Raw genomic sequence first — 23,553 nt, 5'->3', positions numbered from 1 at the left:
GCAGAGCAGCTACAGGAAGCTTGGAGACACGAGGAGTTCTTGGTAAGCTGAGATTGAAAGCTAAAGAATATTGTCTCTCTCTCTCTCTTTCTCCCTCTCCCTTTCACATATGCACACGTTGGTATGTCCACTCTACCCTGAGCCAAACATCTCCCCAAATCGAGGAAAATCTCAGTTACTCAAGCAACACCTAAAAGACTTTTCAGTGATGGCTCACTGATGACTGCTTTCCTCCTTGCCTTCTTCGGGAGATACAAAAAAACAATGGATTACCCAAACAAGTGATCTGAGGATTGCTCTTCCATCCCCATGATTTCACTGAAAAACTCAAAAACTGTGAAGAGTCACTCCATTCTTCCATCAAGCCGTGGGTGATGCAGATACAGAGCTCCCCAGAGCCCAGTGTGGGCTCTAAGAGGCAAGCCACACAAAGCAGACCTGGGTCTGGGGGCTCCCTGTGGGTGGCCAGTCCTACACCACCTGCCTTCAGACCTTCAGAAAACCACCCGCTCTCAAAACCACAGCAGTTTTGTTCAGGAATATCTGCCTCATTTAATGTACTCTTTTTTTTTTTTTTTTTTTTTTAAAGGGACGAGTGCAATCAATCAGAGAAACTGTGACACAGGAACTATGGAGCCACTTAGGTCCCAAACTGTGCTGACCACACGTGTCTAAGCAGTGCTGGGTTCAAGGCACCCGATGCTACAGTCAGCTGGGGCCGTGATGGAAAAAGGTTGATGAAATCACTGAGGCAGCTCAACTCCTAGATGATGACCTTCACTGAACAGGAAAATCAAATGCCCATGACCCCCACGCTGCCTGCCGAACTCACTCAGGACAGAGAATTCCCACAGATCCAAGCCACGGCTCCTGGCCATGTCCTCCTTCTGCCTCTCCACAGATCTGGAAACACGCCATTCCCAACAACCCCCACCACCCGCACCCCGCCCCTGCCCCCCCCCACCGCCCATGCCAGCTCCTCAGCGGTCTACCTGTCCACCTCCCCCACCGAGAGCAGAGACAGTGGAGTGTTGGACTTTGAATCCCCAGCATCTCATGCAGGCTGGGTTCTCAGAACTGGTTTCAGGAGTAATTCCCGGAAAACGCTGAGCCCTTCCCAAGGGTAGCGATTAGGAACAGGGCTCTGGAACCAGACAAAGTGTGATTCATTTCAGAAAAAAATATCTGTCCTTGGCCAAGCCACTAAACCTCTTTAAGCCTCAGTTTCCTCATCTGCAAAATGGGGGAAGTAATGCTGCCCACCTGGTAGTGCTGTGGTGAGGATTAAATGGGATGTCGCCCATAAAGGGCTTAGCACAGCGCCTGGCTCAATAAATGTTAACGATTATTAGCACCGCCCCCACCACAGGTGCTCAATAAAAACTCGCTGAATTGAAGTCACACCAGTGGGAATGACTAGCAGATGTGAAAGGCGGCCTGGACTTTTTTTTTTTTTTAAGGTTTTTCCCACCTCACTCTGCCCCAGATGACCTCTGAGATTTTCTTTCTTTCTTTCTTTCTCTCTCTCTCTCTCTCTTTCTTTCTTTCTTTCACTTACTTTACTTTACTTTACTTTAAAGGACCAAATAGGAGGATAATCAGGCTCCAGTCTTGGTGATCTTTAGTTTTTCATTCAGGGCAGAAAACCTAACCTGGCAAAGTCAGGCAGATGATTTTCTGAGACCTAGGACAAGGCTATTAAAAACTCTAAATGGAAGTTGTGTAATGAGCATGAATGTGAATACATTTAAATTTCCTCGAGATCCAGAATTCCAGCAACACCGTGACACATATTTCTAAGTGTGCTCTTGCCGACGTGAGGAGACCAAGGCCCTAAAAGTGAGCAGGATTTCTTTCAGGCTGGGGGTGTGGAGAGGACGCACAATTGTCATGAAAATTAACCCCTGAAAATGCACAGGATTTTATTACCAAACGGATGCCTGAGGAGATTACTAGATTTTTAGGGTCTTTACTATCAAGAGAGCAACCGGCATGCCTGAAATAATTAAGAAGAGACTCAATTATCTAGTAAACTGAAATTTCAAACCACCCTGCTTACCTAAATGAGAAAAGCTGCTTACACTAAAGCGTCATTACTTCTATTTAGACAAGCCTTAGCAAAGATATACAAGGAGCTAAAGAAAGGGACCCCACATTCTTCCCTAAGCCACAACAATGCCTGTTTATGTAAATAGGATTTTCAGTAACAGGACAGAATCTGGAAAAAAAATGTTTTCATTATTGTCTCTGAAAAAAATGCAAATGCAGAAGATGAAAGTCAAGGGGCTTTCACTCTAATGGGCCCTGAGTACCCTAAAATATTTATTCTGTGCCAGCCTGAGCCTGGATTCCAGGCGGTTCCAACAAACAGGCAAGGACTCTTTCTCTGCAGAAATGTCCGAGTATGGTCCGAGGAGGCATAAGGCTTTCTCCGGCTCCGCGGCAAGTTGGAGTGCATACGGATTCCAAAACTCAGTTTAAAAAGAAATAAAAGTGGTAGTAGGTATCTATTTGTGTTTTTTTGGCAGCAGCTTCCAAAGTCTGGGCCTGAACATAAATATACTTGCCTCCATCCTCACCATCTGACAATCAAGCCCCCCCACACGTGACCGTAACAACCTCCAGGCGCAAACTACAAGCTCATATATGGAGGCTATTTATGGAGGAACTAAACAAAGAAGGAACAGACTATTAGCAAAACTAACCAGACTGTTCATACTTTTGGCGACTCTTGCGATCTGTTGGAACTCGAGTGTCCCACTCCCTCACGGTTAGGTACTGATAACGACACAGATACTGCACAGCCAGAGTCTGAAGCTGCGCCTGTAGTTTTTTGGTTCAAGAACTCGGGTTTTGACCCGTACTCTGTACATCAGCCTTCCTGTGGCTGTTCAGGCAGCTGATAAGAGGCAGAAATCCTTCTTGCTCATTAGGCCATTAGCTGCTGTTAAGCAAAGCGCTGGGGCTGGGGAGGGGGGTGTTCAGTGGCCCAGAGGAATGTGCTGGACTCCACATATAAAGCCAGCCCCGATTTGGGGTTAAGAATTTAACCTTAAAAGGCTGACAAGTCATAAATTTGCCTGAGGTTCATATATATGTGTGACTTTCACAGTTTATATTTCCTAGCCAGGACTCAAAGTCAAAACATGCTCCTGATTAATGAATGGTACTAATTGTTATTCCTGACTTGAGAACATTAGTCTTCATCCAAAATATTTTCTTTAAAAACACACAATCTCATACCTAAAACTCTCTGGCTTTGGGGAGTTTGGATAACCAGTTGGAAAAAAAAATAGGAAGAGGAGCCTAACATTATCTGTTCCTTGGTGCTACCATTTTGGTAGTCGAGATTGACTCAAATGCTTCCATTTCATTGTGTCCATCAAGCAAAGTGCAAAGGAATGTCCTCCAAATCTAAACATCTGAGATAAAGCAACCATCTGTGACTCAACACAAAAAACGGAGCGGGGGTGGGGGGTTGTGGGGGGGGGTGGCGGAGGCAAGGGTGGTGGAGGCAGGGCTGAAGTATCTCCCAGCCCGTTTTGTCTGACTTATCTTGTTAAATATTTATACGTAGGTGCATAACCTAACAGCCTTGGCCAAGCTTGGAAGAGATAATAGACACAGAACAAACAAAAGATCCCCCTAAGTATAAAGACGAAGAAAAAAAAAAATACCAAGGAATAGTCCAACTGGAAGACGCTCTTTAACCTGAAGTCAAATTTGAAACTAGGACAATAAAATCCTGCAAGTGACACAATGTCCTGAAATGCGGCTCACTTCGTCAGGGAAAAGCAAGCTACATTTGGTTAGCCTGCGAGCTAGGTGTCAATTTCGCCCCACATGAGCAGGGTTTTAAAGGGGCTCCCTGATCTTCAGAAAAAGGAAAGGCAGTTCGGTGGAAGACAAGAGATTTCGAAGAACAAAGATGCAATTTGCATTCATTGAGAATTATGACAAAGTGAGAGAGAATGTAAACTACATAGCGATGATCTGAGATACTCCAGTCAGATATATTTAGCCTGGTGCTATCTGTACAGAAACCCTTTTAAATGCTCAGAGTTCTTAGAAAGTGGAATGTAAATTCATCGGTGCATATTTTAGAGCTCTGCATTTCCAAACGAACTAAGGAATCAAATTTCGAAATATCCCCGGGAGAAGTAACCAGGTACCCAAACCAAATATGCGGGCAGAAATGGGAAGGCTGTTTTCTCTCCAGAATCACTGAGGGCAAGCGGATGTGGAGGAGGCAGAGGAAGATGGGGGCAGAGAGAGGAGAAAAGTTGTGGAAACACAACTTAAAAACTCAAATACGGAGGAAAATATAAAACATGCCACTCCTCCAGTTTTTTTGGAGAACAAGAAACACAAAACCATTCAATAAATATAACAAACCATAAAACACCTTCTGTTCTAAATTATAACCAGTTGAGAGAGAGCGTGAGGGTAGGAAGGAGGAAGGCGAAAAGGGAAGATGTGGGGAGCAGTCCTGCAGACGATGAACCAGGGTCGGGGGGTCCTTGGTAGCTTTGGAGCTTTTCTGAGCCCCAGAAGGGCAGCAATGGTGTGCTCAGAACCCCCCACTGCTCCTCTTAGCTACGGGTGTCCTAGTAACTCAGGCTACTTCTTGTCCCTCGACTCTATGAAATAAATGGCGATGAGCTTTTGGAGAATCCCACCAAGAACTGTGAGTCAGCAATACATCTCTTTGCCACTAGGACGGAGATTGAAAATAAAACTGTATATTGCTGAGGGGTGGAGAAAGGCTGAATGATTGACTAAATGCTGGTTCCAGCTCCTTCAAGCTTTGTGAATGAGGCAACCTTACTCCCTCAAAGAACAAAGAAAAGGCAATCTGACAGCTTTGGAAGGCCAAAAGAACCTTCAGGCAACATTATTAAATTGACCCACAGCCCCGAAGTTTCAAAGGCAAGAAATGACTTGGGTTTTAGAAATTAACACTTGTATAAAACCTTCGAATTCCATGGGGGAAAATAAACCTTTATTTAAGAAATAAACTTTGAAGTTTCAGAAGAAAGCAGAAAACCGGTTTCTGAAAACAGAAGGGACTATTGGAAACACTGAGCACAGTTCCTCCGTGGCCCTCGGAATTGTTTCAAAAGTCCCACTCTGACTGCTGGGGATGGCCAGAGAAGGTACACCCCAGAAGGCCAGTTTAAAAAAAAAAAGTGGGAAACCATTAGGTGCCTAGGTAAAAGCAAAACGGTCTCCAAAAATACTTGCCTCTGGCCACATTAAACTAAGCCAAGCTGTAGACAAGAGGCTCTAAATATCTGGGAGAGGAAAGATTGTTTTCCAAACTGGTCATGAAGTTATTAGCCACCATAGGGGGCTCAATCCAGTCCCTTCATTCTACACCCCTGCCACGTTTTTCCTTCTCCCCCACCCCACTCTCGGAGTCTCTCTCTCCTCCTCCGTCCTCTGCCCACCATACAGTTCTTGTGTATAGATCGCTGGGGCCACAACAATGACCGAACAGCCAAGCACAGCACAAATGCAAGAAATCAAAAGAACATAGATCTGTTATGTGCAAGTCCCTCCCCTGAGTCCTGAGGTCCCTCAAGGAGCTTGTGCTTGGAAGCAGGCCTTCGCAAGCTTTAATGTGCGCACAGATCAAATGGAGATCTTGTTTAAAAACACGGGTCTCATTCAGCGGGTCTGGGATGTGGCCTGAGAGTCCTCATTTCTTGCAAGCCTCTAGGAAGAGGAAAAAGCCAAGTACATAAATAACTAGAAGAGCAAGAGAGAACCAAGGCCATAGGAGAAGTGCAGGGATACCAGGGTTCAAAGGGAACTAGGCACGAGGACCCGTGATACAGCTCATGCAGGAGACAGCATGGCATGGCCAACTTGAAGGTGGCTAGGACTAGAGCAGACACCCCTGGAAGGCAGACAGTCGGGTGGTCCGAAAGCAAAGGCTTGTGGGCAGACGACTACAGGGTCCTTTCAGTTAAGGAGTTGGCTTGTTGTGTCTAAGCAGAGGGCCCACGGGCCAAGGAGGTAAGCCCGAAAGACATGACAGAGTCAGGCTTGCAGGATTTAGCCATTTAATTTAGGGGTAAGACGTGGACAAAGAGAAGTCCAAGACAATCGTGCGGTTTCAGGTCTCGGTCCCGGAACTGCTAGCGCCACAGATGCAGAATGTCGGAGGGGGCCAGGTTTGTGCAGGCACAGGAGGAGAAAATGATGGACTGATTTCTGGCTCTGTGGCAAGGGAAGCCCTGGCAGGACTTCTGGACGGAGATGTTTGGCAGAGCGACTGGCAGATCCTGAACCAGACAGCAAGGAAGAGGTCAGGCTGGAGAGGGAGACGGGAGTGATTCGGACCGCGAAGATAATGAAGTCATGGGAATGGGTGTGGGAATGAGCAAAGAGACAACAGAAGGGGCAAAGGACAAGCAAGACTGGAGCGCCTGCATCTAAGAGAGGGAGGGAGGGAGAAGGCAAACAAGCAGAGAGAGAATCAGCCTGAGGAGGAGAGAAGCCCAGAGCGAAATGTCACCCAGTCAAAGGGGTGTGGGAATTTAAGTCTAATGCTTTGAATCTGGCCCATCTTCCAAAGGGCATACCAGCAGGAGCGGCTGCTGTCGAGTGAGACACATCTGGATGCCAATTCTGGCTCCCCATACCACACAAGCTCGGGGAATGTTAGCCTTGGGGCCTCAGTCTCTTCATCTGTAAAATGGGCATCACACCACCTCCCTTTCAGCTTTGCTGTGTGGACTAAATGGGATTAACTGCAAAGCAACTGGCACATAGCGGGCACTCAGTAAGTGGTAGTTTCTGTGCTCCTCCCTCAGGACCCTTCCAGACTATTCCATTCATCTGAAAGCGGCCTTAAGAAAATCTTCTGGAGGGCACCTGGGTGGCTCAGTGGGTTGGGCTGCTGCCTTCGGCTCAGGTCATGATCTCAGGGTCCTGGGATCGAGTCCCACATCGGGTTCTCTGCTCAGCAGGGAGCCTGCTTCCCTTCCTCTCTCTCTGCCTGCCTCTCTGCCTACTTGTGATCTCTCTCTGTCAAATAAATAAATAAAATCTTAAAAGAAAAAAAGAAAATCTTCTGGAGAACGGGAGGTTTCAAGTTTACATTGAATGGAAGTAGAAGCCCGGACGAAGGCAACCTCTAGAACAATAGGGAAATGAAAGAGACTCTTCATGCCAGAGAAACGGAAAATTCTACCACCCTCTACCCTCATCCCCACAACAACAACAACAACAAAACCACATTACATCTCCATAGACACTTAAGAAAGGATCAGCCCAATGACACAAGTATGCCTAATATTTGCTTGGAACCACATGTTTCAGAGACCACTACTGGAAGAGAGACCAGAGCTCCCAAAACCTACAGCTTTCATTCTCCAGAGTGGGGGGCTGCTCCCCGGGGGGGCTGGGGGCACCAGAGGGGCCTCTATGTTGGAACCAGGCAGGTCAGCTGAACTCAGAAGCTAGGGACACTCCATGAGTGGTTGCATTGCCTGTACATAAGATATATGAAAGCAAGGCTTTCACGACATAGATGTAAGGTAGGATTGGGGAAGACCACCCACTGCTAAAACAAACAATTAACAACTTTCAAACAGTTTAAATAACATGAAAAATTATGAATTACTGCTATCAAAAGTAATAGAAATCCAATCCCTTGCTTCAAATGTACTTCTCTACATTCCCCACCACCCGTGTGTGTGTTTGTGTGTGTGTGTGTGTGTGTGTGTGTGTGTTTCATCGTGCATTATCTTATTTGCAAAATCTTGGACCATGACAACATCCACTCATACTTTCTCTTAATCAAGAGAATTCTTGAAGTCTTTGGCAGTTTTTTTTCTTAATCACCAGATGTTGGCAAAATGCATTTTAAGATGTGTCACATGCAAAAGCCTGGAAAATATCATCCACACCCATGACTTCCAACTTGAGCCTATATGCTGATGAGTCCCAACTATGCATTTTCTGAACTCCAGAAGGGTGTATGCACTATTTCCTGGTGATCTCATCAATTCCCAGAGTTTCTGTTACCATCTATATGTTGTTCTATACCCGAGTATGCATCCGAGTATGTAGCCCTGATCTCTCTCTTCTACTGTCCAAAACACAACCTCAACCACCTAGCGGACATTTCCACCTCAATGATCAAAGGACCCCTCAAACTCAACCCCTTCAAAATCAAACTCATTATTTCACTCCTTAAAAATATGTTCTTCTTGGGGCGCCTGGTTGGTTCAGTGGATAGAGTGTATGACTCTTGACCTTGGGGTCATGAGCTTGAGCCCCCAAAAATATATGTGCCACCTGTACTTCACTCATTTAGTCAACAAATATTTACTGAGCACTTAAAATGTGCCATAGGTCCACCACCCAGAAAAACTAGAAGTTCTAGACTCTCCCTCCTATCCTCATAACCAGTCAGCAAGTCATACCTGATCCATTTCCTCTAGTCTCTCAACTTGGTATTTTACTCCCCTATTTCCTGCCCTGCTTTTTCCAACCTGCATTAGTAAGACTCCCTGCCAGTCATTCTCCATACTAAATACCATTTTCTCTTCTTCACATGTTTTCATGGCTCTTTATCATCCTTGGATATAGCCCAATGAAACTCCTCAGCATTTCATGCCTACTTTTCTAGTTCATCTTTCCTCTACTCCCTGCACCCCCCAACAGCTGTTCTTCAACCAATCCAAACCAGTCCTGTCCAAAAAATGAGTCATTCTGTCTCTACGTGTCTTTGCATACACCTTACGTGGCAGCCCACTTAAGGCAGCTAGGCATCCCTCCTCCATAGCTTAACAACCCCCAGATCCCTATATGGCTCCCTTCCTAGGCAGTGATTGTATCTTATGCATCAGCTCCCAGCTGAGTACCTGGCATGGAATCAGGGCCCAGTGAATGCTGGCTGAAGCAGAGAATGAATGAAAAACTTTACAGTATTTATGCAGCGATGGCACATAGAGTTCATTATTAGTAGTAGGTTCCTTTCCTGAGAATTTCCATCTGTTTTCCAAAACAACTAAATGTGGTCCCCAATACAATCACTCCATGAAAGATAACTTGGAAACTGCCTCTTGGGTCACATTCTCATTGCTGTGGAGCTCAACGTGCAATGCGGCCGGTGCTAGAAGTCATTCTCCAAAATGAGCCAAATTCACGGTATGGGTTGACCACCACTGCTTTAAATGAGGATCACATCTCTGTACTTAGGAAAATGATGGAACTTAATAAATGAGCTCTGTGATATCAGTGACAATTCACTCTGCAACAATTTGGGGCCAATCCAACTGAAAATGGTTTACTTGAGCTCTGAGAAGCAGTACCCCCTAGGTTTTCCCAGGGTAAATTAGGCTTTTTCTCTATGTTATTAAGGATGTACTGATGTAGGGATATTATGTGTGTATGAGAGTGTACAGATGTGTGTGTGTGTGTGTGTGTGTGTGTACGCAGAACTCAACCTGCAGACATTCCATGAGTGGTTGTATTCTCTGTACATAAGACCACTCCCCTACTAGGAGTAATAATTAACAACTTTCAAACAGTTTAAACAACACATAATTATAAATTGTTCCTATCAAAATAACAGAAATGCAGAATATTTATACATATATAAACTAAAACATGTGTGTATATAGATATAAGTACATGTAAAACATATCTAAACACCACATTGTTTTTAAGTAGGCTCTATGCCCAACTTGGGGCTTGGACTTATGACCCCAAGACCAAGAGTCACATGCTCTACCAACTGAGCCAGCCAGGCACCCCTCAAGCACCATATTTAGAGAAGTTTCTAGCCGGGGGAGGGGATGGGGGGGCGGCGGCGCCTGGGTGTGCAGTCAAAAAAGCACCCAACTCTTGGTTTTGGCTCAGGTCCTGATCTCAGGGTTGTAGGTTCGAGCCTTGCATCATGCCTCATATGGGGCTCCGCACTCAGCATGGAATCTACTTCAGATTCTCTCTCCCTCTACCCGCCCCCAAATAATTAAATAAATCTTAGAGGAAACCTGTACATAAAAATTTCTCTCTACTAGTCACTTCCTCCCCAGACTTCAGTTTTGAAACAGGGGCAACAAGGCCCCCAGGTCTACAAAGAACAAATAAATGGGCTTCACGTCCGCCACCCCACCCTCAGTCCCAATCGCAGATCAACGTAGACAACGATGTACCCAGAGACTTGGTCCTTCGCTAGGTGTATGCCATCCTAGGATCTCATTCAACAGCAGTCAAGTCCTGTAGACAGTTTCTTTAGGTGTTAATTCTTACCTTCGCTCCAACCTTTATTAATAACTTTACACAAGGCACTCTACTCACCGCTCTAGAGGATATCATGCTGAATCAAATATGGCTTCTGCCGTCAGCCGCTGTAGGGTCCGGCAGAGGCTATGAGTAAGCTATGTACTTCACAGAAACATGGATACTAAGCAAGAAGAACAATAGAGTATTTCTGGGACCCAAATGCACTTGGGGCTTAACTCCATATTTTCTATGTACACCCAAGCTTCCAAACTCGAATATTTTCCAATCCTTTCAGGCTGTTATGTGTCAGCGAACTTTCTGATACATACCAGGGTAAGGGCTTTGAATGTCCTTCCTGTATCTGTCACTCTGACCCTCTCTTCCCCACATTTCCCTCAGTGCCAATCATCCGAGCCAAAATTGGACAAAGAGCAATGGAGTACCCCAGGATGCTGACACACTCCATGAGAACCGGGATGCAGAGTTCGGGACAGAGGGAGCAAAACCATAATGAAGGAGGAAAGCATCCAAACACAATTCTAATATTATTTTCAAGTGAGCATCATCCCTTTCTTTTTTACCCTCTTTCCGAGCTGGGCCTCTAGCTGAAAGAACCCCCCATGGGTCATCCCTAGCCAACCTGCTGAGTTTTCTCAGCTGACTTTAAAAGCTTGCCCCAGTGCATACAGAAATTAAGAGACCTCTCAGGAGGCCCTTTATCCTACTCCAATAAAATTTCCATGGCTGAATATCCACCTCAGACGATGTCCTTTAACATGTACATTTATGAAGTTTCATGTTATTGGTAAGAAACACCAAACACCAAAGAAAAACTTACATACTTTCCATGTATGTTTCTGTAATGGACACCAAGTTGCATTATTTTTGAAACCTAAATGCCACTGATCTGTAAAGTAAATAGACGAATTTATCTATAGGTGGATATATTTAATTTATCTATAAACTTCTTAGACTAGCCTTGTAACCAAGCATAGAATACTTACCTCTTGGAAAGATTTGCCTAAGTCTACTTCTTTTGGGGAATTTCAGTACAGTCACATGAATTCAACCAGTCCTTTGCCACTTACCTATAGACAACAGATGGAGTTTTGACCTGAAAAAGGAGTTGTTTTTTTAGAAACCTTAATATATTAGTAAAAGTGAATCGACTACTTAAATATTAGCTTTGTGGAAATTTTATGTTTGTAATACATTTCTACTTCCAATCATTCATTTAGGCGACAAATATTTATCAAGCACTTATGATCTGTACTACGAGACGGGAGATACATACCTTAAAGATGCCATACTCAAGACTTCTAATTTTCCAGTCATAAACTTATTTCCAAAAGGCAGACTTGAAAAGGCCAGCTAAAATTATAGTCTAGAATTCTGCCTTATTCTGGATTTATACAAGAAATAAATGCATGCCACATTTTGAAAATTCTGAAAAACACAAGATATTCTCAAAATCCTCACTTCTGAGAAATGTACATCATTCAGCTTTCAGGTGGATGGATAGAATCCAGTGAATGGAGGGGTTTTTTTCTTATAAAGGCTTTAACTTCCCTGTCCCTTCTTATTGCCACTTTCACTTGTATTTTATCTCCCTCCCTATCAATTATTTATCAATAGAAGCCTATTAAGTATACTTCAGAGAGCTTAGTAGATTTACTAATCTAGCGTATAAATACAATTTCGGCTACTGGAAGTAATTAACTATTTGGAACACTAGCAATGCATTTCGGTCCTAACACTGACTCTCTTTTACTCATGAGGAAAAATACAAACTCTCAAATAAGGCTTTGTCCAGCTACACACAAAGAGAGGGAAAAGTGAACAGGCCTTTCTCGGTAATCAGTCTGAATTCATTTTTGTTGAAAAATGGTGGACAAGTATTTCTAATAATTAGCACTCGGACAATTGAGGTTTAATTGGCCTGATTTGAAGTAAAGAACTAAATCTTCTTTACTTTGTACATTCAGTGAGGTCTTCAAGTGAGACTACCGCGCTCCAATGAGGGTTTTCTCCACACACGCAGCATTTCAAAATGCACATTTTCTCTGCCACCTTCACTTCGCTTTTTGACTCGTGTTCTCCCTGTCATTCTATTTCAGAAGGTAAATTCCCATTACCTTATGCTGTCTCTAAAGCCAGTCTGGGGCCCATGGTTTAGATTCTATTCTCTGATGCTCATTTCTTAATGGAGCGCTGGGGATCCTGTTTCAAGTCAGACAATTTGCTAAATATGGGCAGATGAGTGTGTGTGTGTGTGGGGGGGTGTTCTGCCCACACTTTCCATTAGACCCTAGCTTACCCAAAACTTCAAACCCCTTTGCAAGCTTGGCAAGGGCCGAATAGATGTTGGCTCCTGGTATGGGCTCTTGGATTGAGCCTCTGCACAAATTCTGATCCCAGGCTACAGAAACACATGCATGTGTTACAGCTTGACCCCCAAGTACGGTAATGTCAATGCTAGCAAGAAAGGTCCAGCTGACATTAAATCAAAGAGAGTTCGATTTAAGAGATGGCCATAATAATTGTTGCTCTGTAATGATACTATGCCAGTCATAACAATGTTGCTAATTTCAATCTGTGCTTTGGGTCCTCGACATTAATAAGCCCTTAACCCATGGTATGAGTTGCCAGCTAACTGAGGAAAGACTGAATCTGGCTCCAGGCCAGGTATATGTAGCCTGAAAAGTTTGTCCACGTACCCCAACAGTGTCCCCGAACAAGCTGGATTTAGGTTTTTAAAATAAGTAAGATGACAGAGAGTTTAGGAAAGTATCTGAGCATTCATAGGGAATACATCATGATCGCGAAATTCTATCATCGTCGATGATATACTAAATGTGCTGTGGAGCTCTTGGTATTGTGCTCAACACTGCACCAAATGCAGTGCTTTCCCTTTAAGAAGCTTCTAATCTAAAACATACAAATAACCATATGCAGAAAAAAGCGAGAGATCAGAGTAAAGGAAGCATTCACAAAAATGTACAAATTCAGCATGCCAGAACTTTTCAGTTGAGCAATATGATCCCTAGTGAAATTCTTTCCAAATGATGTATCGTGTGCACAAGTTATAAGTGATTATCTTCAATTTTCTTAGAAATGAGTAATAAGATACCTCTTAAGACCCATGCTTTTGTATATGCATCAAACACTAAAGTTGGCGTGGTCATTGATAGCTGCCATTTAAGGAGAAAACATATTTTCTGTCTTGTCTCACAGCAGACAAACCCAGGCCTCTTTCTTCCCAGGTTGCTAATAAGCAGCCTTTTTTCTAGGCTACGGCAAACAGCAAACATTGCAACTCTCAAGATGAAAGTAGTAGAACGCTCAAAAATATTGCATCAAAAGATTGGATGCAATCTCCCAGCCCATAAGAAAAAAGAAATTGCAAAACTGACACCATCTGTGTCATCTAGCATCCACCGGAATCATCTCTTGCATGCATCTCCTAATGCTTGTGCGGAATTTGCTCCAAGAATTAAGAAAACTCTCTTTAAGATGGCGGCCCTATTAAGAGCATCTGCCCTATCTCCCACTTCATCTCTTCAGTTCTTTTCCCTTGGCCAGGCTGGCTATTGTGACCATTTCAGCCAATTTCCTGGAGGTATTTTCTAGCCCTTTTCACCCTATTTAATCCTACAAGTGTCCTGAGAAGTCTGTTTACTTGTAGGCTCCCCCACTAGACTGTGAGCGCCTTGACAAAAGGGGCTGTGTCTTACTCCTCTCGGCACCTCCAACACCTCACGGGGGGCCCGGCCAAGGAGCGCCAGGCTCAGGCTTCTCGAAGGCCCAGACGCTCCACCGACCACCAGCCACCTCCTGACCCGGCCCCACCCTGCCCTCCAAGCCCAGCCGGGTCCCACCTTAGACACCACTCTAAAGGGTCCTCCCAACTGTTCCCAGTTAGGGGGGCAATAATGCGACTTGGTCAAAGGGTGAATCAATCACCTGCTCACCTCCCCCTCCAGGGCGGCCTCGGGACAGAGAAAGTCCTCCCACACCCACAGCCGGGGCCTTGTTCTCGCTCCCGACCTTAGGACCGGGAACTGCTTCTAACTAATTGGGGGACTGCAGCTGGCCACCCAGACCACCCAGACCTGGTGGCTAGTTCTCACACTTTAAAACAACAACTACAACCAAGAGCAAACTCTGTCTTTGTTTCAAGAATGCTGATTTTTATTTTTAGGGTGTTTCGTCTATTTTGAGAAACTCTCAAGACGGGCTTGCCTCTTCTGGGTTGCCTTTGACCCACACGGGAGCCTGGCCTTCCTGGGATTGGTCCTTGCCCTTTCCAGGGCCCTCTAAGGCAAGATCCCTCAATCTTTGGGGAGTTGCAACACTACCACAGTTTGATTGATTTTCTCCTTCCCGTCCGTCCCCTTCACCACCAGCACCACCCCCCCACAAAAGCCGTGTATGGCATTCATAAAGTGAATTACACTTGATTTTTGTTTAGAGGAATTTTTTTTTCAGACTTCTGTAACATTCCCTTGAGACAATTGGAAACATCATTGTCTGATTACTAGCTCACTTTCCTTGCCTAAAATTGTATCCATTCTTGATTGCGCCTGTGGGTAGGTTAAGCAAAACAAAATAAACATCCAGACTTATGAGCTCATTGGCTTTTTTCTGAATTTTTCTAAATTAAATAAGGGCAAAAGAGCTACACTGAAAGTCAGTTATATGGATTTTTCTGCCAAATGCTAACTCTGTGTGCCTGGTTTCCATCTGTGGTGCTTTCCAAGCTACAAATCCTTAAGGGGGGGGGTATGAAAAGATCTATGGATTTGGGGGACATGTTATTTAGAATTGTTATCCCGCGCCTTTGAACACTCTAAAAGAAATGGGAACACGAGATTGCAAGGCTTTAGATGAACTTTGTGGAAAGCTGGTGTAGCCCTTTAGCACCAGTCATTTATTTTTTAGGCTGGCGGATTTTAAATTTTACATAAGAAATGTACCTTATCTATTCTAACCCAATTCTGCTAATGGCCGAAGTTAGCAGTCAATCCCAAATGCTCCCCTTAAGTGAAACAGGACATTCTTGAGGATTTCTCCTTACTGTGACCAAATCTCATTTTATCTGGGACAAAGAGAGCTTTAATTAGCAGTTAATACAGTGATGCGGGCAAACTGAAGATGGCTTAAAATACAGAGAAGGGAGAAAGTCAAGCGGTCATCTTGATGGTTCATAACTACCAAATAATTTGCAGCTCTCTTTCAATTTCCAACCACTGAACGACAGCAGCAAATGACACATTTATTCGCTTTGAAATGATGTGCTTGCCATTGTATTTAGTCGGCCATTATCGTCTCTTCTCTGAAATACTGATGAGTTCTTTCCACTCCTGGACATTAGGATTTTCACCATGTTTCTCGTTCTACAGTGCCCAGAGTCGTCAAAGGGAAATTTGGGACACATGGTTTTCATGGCAAGTCAAGAGTCCCGGAAATCTGCACAGACCCTGGAAAATCCAGGATATATGGTCGCTGCCTGGGTGTCACCACATTTGAAGTTTGGCTTTACTCCAGCACGAGTCAGAGCAGTGCCTGCCCACCATGTAGAAGGTGCTGGCCTCCGCGCCCAGCTGTTAAACAGAAGTGAAGTAGGCAAGTTGGGTTTTTATGAAGACCATTGGAAAGTGATTTTGCCTACAGAGTTTGGGAAATGCTGGAAGAAAGGGGTGGGGGGAGTCCCCCTTAGGAATTCCTGTTCTCTATAGTATGGCCATCCTTAGGCGTGGAGTGAGGGAGCTCGCAGGGAGAGAGCCCGGGCCAAATCTCTTACACACAGTGTGTGGGCCCTCCCAGTACTTGTATACAGAGGCCACCGCAACGAGGCAGGCAGCCAGAGAGCTGGGGAGGAGGGAAGGGCCCGCGCCAGCAGGAGTGAGTGTAGAGGGAGGGGGTTGCTAAATGAGTATCAGTGTGTTCCTTCTGGTCTTTTTCTTCTTTTAAGCACAACCTTTCCTCCCTGGCTTCGAATCAGCCGAATGTGGCCCCAACCCCAACCCCGGAACCATTCATCTGGCGAGGACTCACCCTGTGGGGACCAATTTTTACATTATCAACAAAAGCGTGTTCTCTGGCCTTCGCAATCTAATTACCACGGCACTTCGAGGGCACAGAGATTTCGCCTGTTGTTTCAGCTCTGTGCAACTGATTCATAGGTTGCCCCTTACAGCTCTTGCACACGCCCACGTGGTACGTTATTAACACTTAAGAGTGGAAGAGGTAGTTCTCCCCTCCCATAGAGTGAAATCCTGCAACGCAATATTTAACATATGCGCAAACGCATTTCGGTTGCCAAAAGGGGTGACCAATTACCTTTGCAACCGAACAGCAGGCTCCCTCGGCTCTTTTCATCCACCTAAAGAAAAGGCTGAGGGCTGAGGGCGCCGCTGGCTGCCTAGGTAACCTCCCGCTAGTGAACTGCTCGGGGGCAGCGCCCACAGGGCGCGCATCGCCTTCCCAACTTGGTCCAACCATCAGGCCCGCCTCTCTGACTTGTTGAGAGCCACGAGCCAAGTTTTTGACGAAGGCTGCTCCCCATCCCTCCGAAGCGCGGGACGCGCGCCACGCTGGAGGCACGGGCTGGGAAGAGACCCCCGAAGGCCACGGACGGCTCAGGGTTTGCGAACACCACCGGCCGCTTCTGCAGAGCGCGCCTCCGATAAATTAACCTGTTTCATACCAACTCTTCTTGCCCGCATTGTCAGTGTAGCAACTTGTACTAATTGGATTCTAAGGCAGGCTTTTAGGAGTCCAACCGCGGGACAGTCAATCACACAGGGCCATTAATATTCATCTGTTGACAGCGGCAGCCCTCGGCTAAGGTTAAAATATGCCCTTACAACACGATCTGATTGTGCAGAACAAAAGGCAGGCGTTCGGAAACTTTCCTCCACCTAAAATCATCTCCCCTCCAGGGTCCAGCCTGTCAAGAAGGCAGATGAATTTGAGAAGGGGAGGAGTTAAATCATCTTTGGACTCCTGCTCCCCAGCCTGCAGCACCGTTTTCGAAGCGATTTTGCCAACCTAGATAAGGGACGCTGTTTTGAAGGGAAAGGTCCGGTCATCCTCCTCTTGGGGACCCTCCTGCTCAAAAGTTTCCCCCAGCGTGCACTCTACCTGCCACTGCGGATTCGGAGATCTGTCCCCAACTTTGTCTGCACTTGGGCCCGCAAACCCCGGAACCCAGGCTACGGAAAGGAGAGCGTAGGGGGCAGGTTGGGGAGAGAATGGCCGGCCGTAGCCACGGTCCAGCTCCGGCTGAAACGGTGGCACGTTCGTGCAAGCGAGGGTGGCAAATGCTCGAGATACCGGCTCGGCGGCGGGGCGCCAGTTCGCCGAGGCCCGGGGAAGCAGCTCCCACCTTCCTGCCCTCCCCAAAAAATGGGCGCTTGCGAGGAGGCCCTCCCCGCCGTGCCTCCCACCCGTGCCTTCCCTGACAGCAGAGCGATCCCGGGAGAGGAGGACACGGTCCACGCTCAACCCTCCGCCCTCCCCCGGTAGACCTGGCCGGGCCCCGGGCGCAGCGACCACTCCCAGGTGCCCAGCGGCGGGGCGCACGAACGCGGCTCCACGAGGCCAGCGCTCCCGGGGTACGGTGGCCACGCGCCCCCGGCTCCCCTCCGGGCGCGGGGGGACGCGCGCGGGGACGCCTCCTCACCTGGTACGGGGGTTTCGGGCACCCATTTGAGTCCGGGCTGCAGTCTCTGGAAGAAGGAGCGGACCTGGTGACAGGTGGCGTCCGGCGGCGGCGGCGGGGGCTGCGCCTGTCCCGGGCAGTCCAAGCTGAGCAGCATCGCCACCACCAAGCACGCGGTGCGCACGGTCCCCGCCATCCTGCTTCGCGGGCAGCGAGGAGAGCGCGGGAGAGTGGCAGCGGGGGCGAGAGCGGTCCCGAGACTCGGCAAGGCTGGCAGCGGCCCTGAGGAGCGGGAGACGTGCCGCTACCCAGCCGCGGCAAAAGTTTCCTCGCAGCTACCTGGGCGCGGGGCGAGGGCGGGAACGGCTCGGCGGCTCGGGCGGGGCGGGGCCGGCGGGCGGGGCGGGGCGACGAGGGACCGGGCGGGGCGGGGCGAGGCCAAGCGCGCGGCCAGGGGGCGGTGGCTGCCGAGCGGCGGCGAGCCTGCGGGTGCGGGGCGCCGGGCTGCGGGGTGGGCTGGGGCTCGGCGGCGCGGGGACCGGGCGGGGGCGGCGGAGAGGAGGGCGCCGAGCGTGTGCGGTGGCTCCTGGCGGCCCAGCCCAGCTGCCCGCTCGCCGCCGCTCTACCCAGGGCGCTCTGGCATAACTACTGCAGAGGGGCTGCGGGCTCCGGCGCGCTGATTGGCTTCCCAGCAGCCATCCCCTCTGACTGGCTCTGGGAGAAGTTCCCCAGCCTCACTCCTCCTTCCCGCCGCTCATTGGCCTACAGCCGGCAGGGCTTTTCCCTTCAGGATTTTTGCAACCTCTCCATCCTTCCTCGGGGTGCGCGGAGGCTCACTGGCCTCGGGGGGTGGGGTGAGGGGGGGGCCTCTCCGCTTTGCCACAGGCCTCCTGCCAGTCCTGTCCAGCTCGCCCCTGGCCACCGGAGCCACCCGAGGTCTTCCTCCTCCGCACAAAATCTTCCTACCTCCTCTTCCTGCTCTCTTCCAGGGGCTTCCCTCAAAGGGTCTTCCCAACGCAGCAGCCCCGGCCGGGTTCTCAAACCCAGCCCACGAATAGTCACATTCAGGGGCAGCTGGCGACCACCAAGGGGTTCACAGTCTGCCTCATCTTTGACTCCTGTATCTAAAAAGTCTACAAACCTGGGGGATTTGCTGTGTTTGATTCCAAAGAGCCACACAAAGTCAGAGAAAGCACCTAATCCCAGGATGTTACAAGAATCTGTCTCCTGCAAGATAGCCCCCGGTGACCCTTCACGAAGCAAAGCATAACTGGTAACAACAAAATAACCTGGGGCTTAACGCCAGCCTAACTCATTAGAAAATCATTGGACACAACAGATTCATCGAGCCAGAGCTTGCCTGTTTCGTAGATGGAGTAGAAAGGGCTGTTTGAACTGTCTCCTAGACCTAAATCCCCACCTCTCCTGCTTAAATTTCTCCATTAGAAATCCAGTTCTTTGAAATACCTCTCAAAGGAGGAATGCATTTAGTCATTACCCATGTGCTCCTAGGTAGTAGGGATCTTTAACTCTCCTATTCTCCTCTGTGAACCGCCCCCCCAACAACAACATGCGTCTCAGCACGGTGCCTTGTACAGGGTAGGAACTCAAAAAGTTCTCATACAATGACACCATTTAACATGTGGATTAGTTTATCAGTGTGGATTCGTTTATCATCTAATCATGTTGTTTCTGATCTAGGTAAAAGTAGGTTTTGATAAGGAAAGAAAAGGGAGAGCTCTCTTCAAGGGGCTTCCCTCAAAGGGTCACGAATTTTCCGGGAGTGCCAGGCCAGGGAAGAGAAGGCCATGTGCCAGAACTTGGAGAGGTAAAGGCAGGTTAGGTTGCTGAGGAGCTCACTCATTCATTCACTCCTTCATTCAGGAACAAATATTTGAACTCCTACTATGCACCCGACACGTGGGATGTAAACAGACACCGAGGATCCAAAGATTAACCCCTGGTACTTTAACTTCAAAGAGCTACAAGTCGAATGGGGAAAACAACCAAATAGAAAATGTTAACACAGCACATGGTCATTGATAAGACAGAAGCAAGGCCAGGGTTCTAAGGGGTGAGAGGGTAGATCAGAGACAGCTTCCCAGAAGAAATTGTGCCCTAAACTCAGGCTTACAAGGCCAAAAGGAGCTGAGGGAAAAGAAGCAGCAGGAACAGAGACGGAGCAGGGAGAGCCTGTAAGGCCCCACTGGAGGGTGGGAAGTACAAGTAACCCGGGGATGGGGGACGGGTCAGAAGAGCTCACGGAGCCGAGGAGAGCGAGCAAGGGCCAGGTGGTGAAGCCTGGAAGCCAGGCCAGGGAGCCAGGGGAACCACTTAAGGGAATGTTAAGCAGAAGGATGACTCGATCATATTTGCCTGAGGAAAAGATCTCTGCAGCAACTTTGTGGATTGTGGAGAATGGCTTGGAGAAGAACGAGGCCTGGAAGCCAGTTAAAATGTTGTGAAAATCGTCCAGACCAGAAGCGCTAAGGGCAACGTGGAAGGGGAAGGAAAAAAAAAAAAAACCTAACAGCGGTATTTGGGAGGAGAATGAAAAAGTCTTAGTGACCTGGTGGATGTGGGGGCTGGGAGAGAAGTCAAGGACGGAGGGCTCATTCATTCTTTTTTCAACAAACATTTGAGTGCCGCCTATGTATCTGGCATTCTTCTCCTACTTCATAATTTTGCCTGGGGCTAGGCCTGCGCCTGCATTGAACATTTGACAAATGACATATCCACTTTAAAAGAAACACCAATTAAGAGTCATAATTTGGCTGGTGAGTTTGATATGTTCCACCTGTGGAGCCCTGTGACCAAAGGGCAGATTGGAAGGCAAGCATTGATTGAATTTCATGACCTCGCAGAGGAAGACATGACCTCCCATAAATTCATGATCTTCCAGAGCTCATGCAACTAACTACAAAGGCAACAGTTGTTTTCAACTACTGGGTATTGAGTAACTTGAAATGAGGGACGCAGACCTATTTTTAATATAAACTTCTTTATGTGCTATGCTTTGTATGAGCCAGAGCAGGGCTTCCCAAAGTAAAGTGTGTGAATCCCTGGTGATGGGGGTGGCCAGCAAAGGTTTGGGGTTTTATTTTCATCGATATTTATTTTAATGTGGGTTAGAAAAACATATACATGAGCAGTGCCCCTAACCCCTGACTGCGTTAGGACAAAGCGAAGTAGACAGAGCTGGCACAAATTGCCTTCAATAAAAACGTGAGCTGGCTCGAAGAAAAACATGAAAGGGTATTGTGAACGTGACGATATGGCAAAACTTGTGGGGTGCTATGTGAATGACCAGGATTTGGACTAGCTCATAGACAAACCGGCCCCGAGGTTTGGAGGACTATGTCTTTGGCCGCAAAACGTCTGCCCCTCCTCCAAGCAGCTTCTTCCAGGCTCTGACCCAACCTAAGCGCGGACTGAATAAAATGTGCTGCACTTAAGAAGTGGTTCCATTTTTTTAAGGGCCCCTAAAAGACTTTCTGGCCTTCCGGCCCCCAAGCGATGACTCCAGTGGTAGAATTTCAGGCACTGGAACAGACACCAAGGGAGATCAGACTTTGGGGCAGGAACAGCTATCGACCCGGGACGGACAAACATCCAGTTCTTTCACAAAGTCTCAAATCCGTCCCATTCCATACTCTCCACTGCCCAGATGAGTGACTGTGAATTAAGATTGGGTTTTCTCTTTTCTCTTTTCCATAAACAACCATCTTACCCCCTTCAAGGCTCCCTTCCTCGCATTAGGAGTCAGGCCAGTGACTCATTCTTACTCCAGCTGGAAGAGACAAAGAGAAACAATCAGTCGAGAAACACAAAAGGGTGTGCGGACCGAGAGAGTGTTCGCTTTCTACAACTCATGGTTCTGTGCTTTGGGGCCCCACTGGAAGCATTTAGATGACACCGTTGGGCCCCATTTTCCTCTTTGGACCTCAGAAGAACTTTTCTTCACCTTTCGTTCCTAGTCTCCAGTTTGAAAGAATTCGAGAATTCCCAGCTGTAGCCAGCAGCTATTATCTCGCTGTAGCTGGGAGGAGGGTCTAGTTCCATGGCTCCAAAAGCAGCATAAATCAAGGTTTCTGGGAGAGAGTTAAGAAAGGGTCCTCAGCAGCTGCCGCCATGGGAGGGGTTCTTCCACAGCCGTGCACACGGCCACACACGCACACATGGTTTGTCTTGGGCCCGGTTCCCTTTGCCTGCCCCCCCCAACCCCCAGGGGATGCCCTCCCCTCCCAACCCCCCTCAGGTGCACAGGGCCTCCTCTTCCTTGCCGCTACCCTCAAGACCGGCTTTCAGAGAAGAAAGTTTCGGACTCATCTGCCTACGGTCCATCCGCCTGATAGGATACAATGGGGCTGCCCACCCAGGGGTACGGGTATTTTAACAGGGATCAAAGCTTTAAGCCAAAGGAACAGAGCTCTCCAAACTGTGGAATTCCAGGCATTCGCCAGTGGGAAGGGAGTGTTTAAACTGAGGGGCAATGAGGCCTTTTTTGGTGCACCTGAAATCACATCATGTAGACAGTTGCTTATACGTTGGACCGCTGCTGCCCCAGTCGACACCTCCCTAGCTACACCTCTGCACTCCGTGGCACACAGCCACTTTGTCTCCCCTTCCCTTGCAGTGTATGACTCCTTTGTGGGGCGGAGAGGAGGGGAGGCGCCAGGCACACTGATCCCAATTCTCCCAAATGTATAAGCTATGATCAGAGAATGAATTATGGTCCTTTGGGAAAGAGTGTTCATTCATTCATCCCAGCCAGCAGGCCAGTGCAATGTAAATGGTAACTTTGTAAGTTGAAAGACTTAAAGCCATTTTGAAAATTGCATAATAATCCCAGGCAGAGTTTGGCTCCATGTGTATGGAAAATTAATAGGGCCGGCTGAGATGCTTGCATTATGAGTTGTGGAAGGATAGCCTCTCCTCAGACCGGGGACTAAGCTCAGCCCTCAGTAAATCCACAAAATATACTGAGGTTCTTATAAAGCCAGAGTCTGAGACTTGGGGTGGGGAGAAAAAAACTATTGAAATTTTTATTTGTGGCATCATGTTGATTACTATAAATAAAAATTATTCTGTTCTGTCTCTGTATGAGGGATATTGATCTAGATTCCTAACATATTTCTTCATACCCCTAGTCCATTGATTTTTTTTGATTGGGCAGATATAGTGTATCTATCTATAGCTAATATTTTGTCTCTTGCATAAGGTATTTGGTTTTCTAAACAATTTAAGGGGTTTGTAGTTGGGTAGTTGAGACTATGGTAGCATTAAATCGAAAGTCTGGTGATGCCTGAAGCCTGGCTTTATGTGCCACATGGCAATTCACACATCCTTTGGTTTGGTTTGAATTACCGTGGCCCAAAAAACACAGTGCTTTACGTAATGTAATATATTTATTTTGTCGTATGGTGTGTAGAACCTATAAGTAATTTTACTGTGTTGTTTTGTTGTTGTTGTTTTTCCCTGAGTCTTTATGCTCTGGAGCCAAGGTCTACAGAGGACCTCCAACCTGTTGACCTCTCACGTTGTTTCCTTCCATCAGGGTCCTCAGAGCTCCCTGAATTCCCAGCAATTTGGGGAAGGAAAATCAACAGCCACCACCACAGGGAGCAACTCGTGCTTTCTCA

The 23,553-nt window shown here is 47.4% G+C and overlaps 1 protein-coding gene across 1 annotated transcript in view; it reads right to left on the bottom strand.

Moving 5' to 3' along the window:
- The window catches only part of GPC3 (glypican 3), a 397,657-nt gene extending 379,351 nt beyond the window's left edge, over positions 1 to 18,306 (bottom strand). Inside the window, exon 1 of the mRNA XM_004778413.3 lies at positions 17,933 to 18,306. Coding sequence (XP_004778470.1) covers positions 17,933 to 18,107 — 175 coding nt within the window. The 5' untranslated portion in view covers positions 18,108 to 18,306. The remainder of the gene's footprint in view (positions 1 to 17,932) is intronic.
- Between the last annotated feature and the right edge of the window lie 5,247 nt (positions 18,307 to 23,553).

The sequence above is a fragment of the Mustela putorius genome, unplaced genomic scaffold (genome assembly GCF_011764305.1).
Source record: "Mustela putorius furo isolate JIRA1106 unplaced genomic scaffold, ASM1176430v1.1 tig00003899_pilon_pilon_pilon, whole genome shotgun sequence".
Lineage (NCBI taxonomy): Eukaryota > Metazoa > Chordata > Mammalia > Carnivora > Mustelidae > Mustela > Mustela putorius.
The sequence above is the reverse complement of the archived record's forward strand: the minus strand, read 5'-3'. Positions and strand labels throughout refer to the sequence as shown.